This window comes from Pollicipes pollicipes, unplaced genomic scaffold, assembly GCF_011947565.3.
Source record: "Pollicipes pollicipes isolate AB1234 unplaced genomic scaffold, Ppol_2.1 Scaffold_4295;HRSCAF=5057_pilon_pilon_pilon, whole genome shotgun sequence".
In the NCBI taxonomy this organism is placed as follows: domain Eukaryota; kingdom Metazoa; phylum Arthropoda; class Thecostraca; order Pollicipedomorpha; family Pollicipedidae; genus Pollicipes; species Pollicipes pollicipes.
The window spans coordinates 39747766-39756226 of NW_023596461.1; the positions used below are offsets into that span (position 1 = coordinate 39747766).

At 50.3% G+C, this 8461-nt stretch overlaps 1 protein-coding gene across 1 annotated transcript in view; it reads left to right on the top strand.

The window, feature by feature from the left end:
* Positions 1-4223, top strand: part of LOC119097534 (cilia- and flagella-associated protein 161) — an 8914-nt gene extending 4691 nt beyond the window's left edge. Inside the window, exon 5 of the mRNA XM_037220566.1 lies at positions 4164-4223. Within this exon, the coding sequence (XP_037076461.1) occupies positions 4164-4223 (60 nt within the window). The remainder of the gene's footprint in view (positions 1-4163) is intronic.
* The last annotated feature ends 4238 nt before the right edge of the window (positions 4224-8461 follow it).

Below are 8461 nucleotides of genomic sequence, written 5' to 3' on the forward strand. Positions count from 1 at the left end.
AGGACACGCGAGCAAGAGCTGATGCTTGCTTATGACCCGTCTAGGGTCAGGGTCAAATGGATGAACTCGGTAGGGAATAAGCGGCTGAGTCGATTCTCACGTTCAGTTCTTCTTTTTTTCGACGGTTTAGTCCTGCAGGCAGCGCAACCTGATACCCTTCAGCCCCGATGCCAGTCACATGAACATAGGTTTACGTGTGAAGCTGATAAACGGCTCCCACGGCAGCGTCACTGAGCCGCTCCGACCTGAGCCTCGCCGCCCACCGCCGCGGGCCCGGACCCAACTGGGCGCGGGCAGTATGCGCTGGGGTGCGTGAGCCTCGCCGCCCACCGCCGCGGGCCCGGACCCAACTGGGCGCGGGCAGTATGCGCTGGGGTGCGTTTCAAGCCATAACTCAGTTATTGTTGCAGATAGCTGTTTGAAACTTGGTACAGGCATCCTTTTATGGTCGAAGTCGTATCCAAGATCGTATCTAGGACGCTTTCAGAATTTTGAGTCTGAGACCAAGGAATTGATCAATGTACCTTTATCAATGATTTTGTTATATGACATGCCAATGTGCAATATTGAAACAACATAAAGATGAGACATATGAATGATGGACTAGTTGGCTTACGTTTTCCATTTACAGATGAAACATGTTTTCTTTCGTTCGGGTTATGTGTCAATTTTTTTACGGCTATGCGCCTTTGCCAAAAGATCGGCAAACGTGACGTAACTCTGGCTCCACTCACGTTTCATCGATCCGACAAATCTCACAGCTGTTTTAGCGCAAGGCGTAGGACTCATAAATTGACAGCTTCTAAAAATTATGTAGCGATATCGCAAGGCAATTGCATTGGACAGGGGGAGCATTGGACAGGGAGCATTGCAGCATTGGACAAGGAGAGCATTGGACACGGGGAATTGCAGCATTGGACAAGGGGAGCATTGGACACCATTGGACAGGGAGCAAATTTGACCCCTCTTCCTGGCTAAGGGTTCAGGAGGCTCACCACACATGTAGGTCGCAACTGATCGGGACATACATGGCGTGTTCGAGTGGTCTTATGGTTGTATGCACTGTGCGGTGAAGAAGCTTTGTGACAGTTCTTTGCAACCGGTGGTGCAGCGCAAAGCACAGGAAGAATTTACATGACAATGATCATTTGCGAGAACGCCATTTACGTAAAGCAAAATTTCTCCCCCGTGCTTGTTCAAGTATCACAGTGAGGGTTGTTTGATCTCGTTCCCTCGATCAGAAGTTGGTGGCGCCGCCCTCACCTGACCCGTACTGGCGAGAGCCTATGGACAATTTTGGGGCACCGCCACGCTGTACAATCAAAGTACAACCGAACTTGCACAGGCTTTTCAGCAGACATGTCACTAACTGGAAGGACAGAGTAGCTAAAGACTGGTGACCAAAGGGGTCTTCAGAATGGCCGTCTTAAAATATAGCTTGACCAACGTCTTTGGCACATGTTGGAACTTGATATAAGCCAGAAGATCCTGAGCCTTAGCGTTACGGGCTGACGAGTTGGAAGTTTTCACGCTGAAAATAATCGACCTGCGTCTTACCAGGAGGCAGTGGTTAAACGACGTTACAGAAGACAATTGGTCACATTGAAGAAACGGTCTGCCCTGTCCGGTGTCGGCGCGCAGACAGCCGTCGGAGACCGCGGCCTCCGCGCCTCTCCTCGGCAGCCTCAGAGTGTCGGCGGGCGTCGACCGGCCAGCACGGACCGCCGCTGCGCAGACACGGACGCAGACTCGACCCAGACGCCGACTCAGAAGGACGCGGGCGTCGAGCCAGGCCGGCACGGACCGCCGCTGCGCAGACACGGACGCAGACTCGACCCAGACGCCGACTCAGAAGGACGCGGGCGTCGAGCCAGGCCGGCACGCACGTCCGACCAACCCCGGTCAGGTTAGGTGAATCAACGGTCCGGTTCAGTCACCGAAGCCTGCCATCTGGTGAATCCAATCGGAGCAAACAAGCAATCGGAGCTTGTGGAATAGTGCACTGCAACTTAAGCATTTCACAAAGTTGACCTGATGATTCTCGATAGTGTCATGGGTTAATTATAAAAAACGTAGGTTTGTGGTTGGTGCGTGCCATTGATTTGCTGTTTGTTACGCTGTCCCCATCTGGATTTATTCACCTCGCCCTGTCTTATGAAATCAGTCGTCCTCTTTTGTGTGCAGTACAATCGTGTGAGACATTCGTCATCCCACCTATTCTTAGGCTTGTTCGTTGACCATATCTGTCGCTGCTGCGTTGGTACACGCTCGTTTACATTAAAGGAAGCATTTAACCTTTGTGTACGTTTGACTTTTGTTCAGACGCGTACGATTGGATCGGCAATACCAGTTTTCTCGGAATCCTTCTCAGTGCCTAAAGATTTCATTTGAGGTAGCCGAACCTGCGGGAGAATTTTCATTTGATTATTTGCTCACCACTATGAAAGTAATACATTTTGTTTACCTTACTTTTTCCAGCATATATATTCTGTAATGTTTGCGCCACACTAACGTATTAAAACGTCTGTGTAACAAATGCTACGAAAGCTTGAAACACTGCTTAGACAAAAAGACAGGTGAACATCACGCTACTATTCCGCGAATTCAACGAAACGTTATGGCTTTGTTTCTTCCTTATGAATTCACCTCACTGGCTCTTTTCAAGGCGCACTTTGGCAATTTGAAGGGGAACATTACATGATCCATGTGACGCACTGGTTCAAACTTCGATCAACCAGCTTCTTGGAGCAGGCTTTTCCCGCTGATTCGCACCAGAATAGGTGTGCACGGCAGCTGTCATGACGATGATAGTCGCCACTGCTGGGAACAAGCGTAATACCTGACGTAATATGTAATATAAGGCCCTGACAGCGCAATTTAGACTCGAAAATAATGAAAATTGATCCCCTCATTTTGTCTTGACGATGTTACGGTGCCACTACGCAGTACTTTTATTAGACGTAACTAGTCCTGAGGTTTTACTAGATATGCTTTTGAAATATGCCCCAAAAGTTGGGACGCTCCCTCTAATCAACGGACAGCGCTGACGACATGGGGAATGGTAATTGGTCAAACTTGTAACGTGCCTGACGGTGAATGGCTAGATTTCATTCCGCCGTCAGCGATTGGTTGGCAACTCTGCTCGTGACGATCCTCGACGGCTGTAGAAGTCGCCCGTTTGATTTGAAGTCGTCGCGGCAACAGATTTCGGCGGACGTCATTGGTATTGCCCACGCGCATTAGGGCATGGCTTTACAGTCACGCTGTCCAACTTTCTTTGGACGAATTGTACGTGGCATGCAAAAAGTACGCGGGATTCCAGAAATTCAGAGTGAAGTGAGGCGACTTTCAGTGGTAAAAAGATTACACCAACGTGTTAAACCTGCAGTGCTAGTGTCGCGTCAGAGCGACACTAGCACCGCTAGTTCTTGGTCATACCAGAATCGGTTCTGTGCGACGCGGCTTATGTTATACCATATACCGAAACTGTCTCACAAGATCTGGATCTGGTCAGCTACCTTTGCGATGTCCCTTTGAAAGGATGGCAGTATGTCGAGAATGCAGCTGTGGCGCAGCGCAAGGCAGTCGATCAGCCCTGCATTCCACATCAGCTCAGCCAGCAAGGGTGCGATGTGGCACTGCGCCATCCCAGATATTGGTGACACTAGGTTTTATGGTTATTTTCTGCCCTGATCACGATTCTTAAGTTGTCAGACCTCTGCGACAGACTGGTTTCCGTCGGCGATGACGTCAGAAAATGGCGTAATGACGGAATGCGTTAGGTAAGAAGATGGTAACTCCCTACCACCTCACATGCTTTCGATAAATGCAGCCAATGGAAGGCTCTAAGTGGTGAGGTAAAGAAAGTTTGAATTTTCGTCACCATCACTGGGATACTTTGCTTTTCGCCCACAGGAACGCAATTTCTAAATTGTTAACGCTCTCGATCTGCTAGGAACGTCGATTTGGGCAGTCGTTCAAGACAGCATGGGAAGCCATGTAAAGAAAAGTGGGACTTGCTACCAACTCGCCGAGCGCGGATGACATCATTGCCGGGCGAAGCAGCGCGGCGCGGCGGTCCCGGCCCCGCGCTCTACTCAGCTCCCACTGAGTGGCCCGGCCGGCGTCCACGCTGCTGGCGATTGTCGGCCCCTTCCCCGCAGATCCAAACAGCGCGGCGCGGCGGTCCCGGCTCCGCGCTCTACTCAGCCACCACTGAGTGACCCGGCCGGCGTCCACGCTGCTGGCCATAGTCGGCCCCTTCCCCGCAGATCCAAACAGCGCGGCGCGGCGGTCCCGGCTCCGCGCTCTACTCAGCCCCCACTGAGTGGCCCGGCCGGCGTCCACGCTACTGGCGATAGTCGACCCCTTCCTCGCAGATCCAAACAGCGCGGCGCGGCGGTCCCGGCCCCGCGCTCTACTCAGCCCCCACGGAGTGACCCGACCGGCGTCCACGCTACTGGCGATAGTCGGCCCCTTCCCCGCAGATCCAAACAGACGACGGCAGACAGATGTCGTCATTGCTTGAAAAATGACAGCTTCGCGCTTATGAGCTTTTTTACTCACCCAATTTTCCCCCACATCGCTTCAGCTTTAATTCAATGCAGCGTGCGTGAGCAAAGCAGCGTGAGCTTTGTCTGGATCGACTGGCATGTGCGCGCATTGACCGCATGGTGCGTTCATTCCTCTGAAAAACCAGACCACTCGTTAACCCGGTTACCTACGTAGCCTGAACATAAAGCGACCCACAGAGGTTTATGACCTGACACCCAAAAGCTCCCTGTTTGCCACTGTTCGCTTTCGAGAATTAATCAGTTGATGACAAGCATATCAATAAGAACAAAACGCTAAAACCCGTCTAATTTTCTAGATTTGCTGCATTGGTGCCACCGGGATATGTACTAGCAGGGTTTCACTAAGACATGTTTACTCGCTAGGGTGCTTCGAACCAGTCGATCTACTATAAGGTGTTACAACTTTTCCAGAAACAGCATATTTAAAACGTCTTTTGTCAGATTTTACCCACAATTTATGTTAGCTTTGCCACGGAGGATGGCGCCAGGGATTAAGCTAAATGTTCAGTTGGAGATGTTCCAGCTCCCTAGGATTGGCTCCAACCCCCCCCCCCCCCTTCCAACGTTAACACGCGTTCGGGTGGGGTTCATTGCACCCTCCGAAGGTTTTCCCAAATTGTCGATGAAAGATGCAGCGTAGCCGCACCAAACTTTGCATAGGTAGGCAGGTCAAAGTCAGATCGTGGCTGTCATCAAGGGCAATGTTTAAGGGATTGTTCAGTCTGATGCGACAACAGAGTGTTACACAAAGTTATTCATCTTTGAGGTAGCTTCTTTACGCAGTTAGACAACTGCATTTAGGGTAACGCCAAAGTCCATCGAGCTTGGTCCAGGTGTGAAGGTCAGACCGAGGTCAAAACCAGCCTGCTGTTTTACTGGAGAGCTTGCTTTTTGGGAAAGTTTCTGATGCCCATTTCAAATTTATTAATAAAAGTGGCCGCAACATGCATTTTCCATGGACTTCCTAAAGGTTAAAGTAGGTCACTGACCTAAAATGACCCAGATTGACCTTTTGTTCTAAGGAACCTGCCACTTTGCGTAATTTCTGACGCTCTCTAAGCTCTAAAATCAAGACAATCTCATAAGTTGTTGGTTACCATGGTCTTCTCAAGGTCAAGCAAGGTAACTGACCTAAATTTGATACCAGCGACCATTTGCTTAGAACAGGTGTTTAGGTTCAAGGTATTTGCATGAAAAGATCTGGGGGCATTTTGGATGTCAATCCAGGGTTTGACCTGGTTTGTCATTTGTTGACCCAAAAGTACCTAGGTGACCTAGGAACCTCAAATTTTCACAAAGTGAGCTTACTGGCGTCATTACCGGCAGAAAATCGCTGAACGTAGAAGTCTGAAAGCTTCAGAACCGCGATCAGAGCCTGATCTAGGTCTCGAATGGTGTTATGTACTCGAATGGTGTTATGTACTCGACTGGCTGAGTTGGCTTGAAATAACTCAATGCGTATGCGTTGTTTCAGCTTGTTATTGTGTCACATGCAATTGCGTGTTATTGCATCCCATACGCAGCCAACAATACAAAAGACGCCATCAAACACTTGGACGCAAACCTGCCATGCAAGCATGCCGATGCTATGTGCCAGGTGCCATCCAGCCGCAAGGCCGACCACAGCCCTATAACAGCATGCCGATGCTATGTGCCAGGTGCCATCCAGCCGCAAGGCCGACCACAGCCCTTTAACAGCATGCCGATGCTATGCGCCAGGTGCTATCCAGCCGCAAGGCTGACCGCAGCCCTATAACAGCATGCCGATGCTATGTGCCAGGTGCCATCCAGCCGCAAGGCCGACCACAGCCCTATAACAGCGCCCCGCCTCAGCAGGCGGCGCCGCTGCGGTGGCGATGGCTGCGACGGGCGGCGAGCTGGACGTGGTGGAGCCGATGCGACTGTGCAGCAGCGGGCGGCGGCCGTCGGCGGCCCGCAGCGAGAGCACCGCCCAGCTCAGCTCGTGGCACTCGGTCAGCCAGTTCTCGACAGCCGGCGAGGACGACCGCGCGTCGCCGGACAGCGTGGCGCGCGCCAGCTCGGCGCCCGGCTGCACCGGCGCCAGCAGCTACGCCTGGTACGTCAGCGGCGCCGCCGGTGGGCGTCCAGGCGCGGCACCGGTGCCACTGGCGGACGCCGCAGACGCGGCGCATTAACACGGCTTGACAACAGGTACACGGATAGCTACACTGTCCACAATCCGGACGCTTCGTGGCGTATCGACCGGCGCCCAACGCCCTTGTCACTTAGATTTTCATGAGGTCACCTTATGTATACTTGATGAGCTGAATCAAGCAATGCATCATTTTTAGCAATTTTTAGCTCGATCGGAATGATGACTGATCTATTAGCCTTGGGCGTTACTTCAGGTCACCCTATACGGTTGAGTTTGGTGGTCTGCACTCGGTACTAAAGCAATAGATGTAGTGGTATGTTATGCACTATAGACGCATATTGTCCTAACCAATGAGTCCCAGATTTGGAAGATCTTTGCTGACGACGAGCCCCTTTTCTCTCAACTTGCGAACCCTGTGATGAGTGACGTCGCGAATGATGTAACGGTGTATGAATATTCAAAATGCGGGTACGGGTGGAAAACACCAGGGACAACAATGCAGTGTGACTCCTAAAACACACACACACACACACACACACAGTGTGATAGCCCTGATTAATCTATGAGTTGCGCTGCTGGATTAGACCTATCAGACGCATTCCTAAGAGAAAACCCTCGACCTTTGTTTGTTGGAAAGCGTCATCCTTCTGTGCCGAAATTTAAGAACTGTACCCAAGCACGCGTGCATATCTAGAATATGTTGACTGATTGAGACCGCATGATCATTTTCTCGAATTTATCCCCAATAGATCAGGTGTTATCATCTGAAAAAGGATCATCGTTGAGTTCTTGCACCTTTTTTGCTGTTGTGTCCTCCCGCACGACAATGTCACCACGACTGTAACTCTCCCGTTTGATTGGCATGGAAAGGGGGGGGGGGAAGTTCTCAAATTGCAAAAAAGCTGGAGAGCACCGGCCGAAACCGAGTCCAGACCTCAGCCACCCGGCATGGAAGCGGTACGAGACTGGCAAATTCTGACGGAGGAAAAAACGGACAATCGTATCAGCAAAATCGTGGGTTTATGTGTGGAAGAGGTCACCCAAGGACTGCTCTCAGATCAGATCTCAGTAACAGCGATTACTGACATCTTCATGCGCTTTGCGGAACAGACAAACACATGGAATCATCTACATGCTAAAGGCGAAGATTCCGGTAAAAACGCAATTTTTGCAACTTCTTAAGTCCCTAGGTCATGGCTTTTGGGTTACATAAGAGCAAACAATGCTAAACACTAAACCGATGTGATAAGTGAACTCAGACCTCCTAATGCAACCACTCTTTACAAAGATACCTCCACTAAGCAAAAAATCGCGGATGTTGGTTTCAGGTTAGGTTAGTGACCTTATTTGGCCTTCAGAGGATCACGGGAATCAAAAACTTTGAAATTGTTTGGATTTGTGGAATGTTTTACAAGCAAAATCTTAATCCGGGTCATTTAAGGTCATTAATCTCTTTTGATCGTCCTGAAGTCCAAATAACACATCTGTTGACGTACCTGTGATCGACAAATTCGAAACGAGCGTCACAGATTGCCATTTATAGCAATGTCTTAAGTGAAAAGTAATTTAGTTTTGACATCGGTCTCACCTTCATCCTTCAGTTAAGGTCGGCGGAATTAGTTGCGATCCTAAAACTCAGTTGTCTTCTTGTCTATGAAACGGTCTCAGAGATGCATGGCTTCGTCTAATACTTCGTTGCCGCATCAGATTTAACGATTTCCTCACAACTGCCTTTGCTGATAGTCATGGCCCGAATTTGACCCGTCATAGG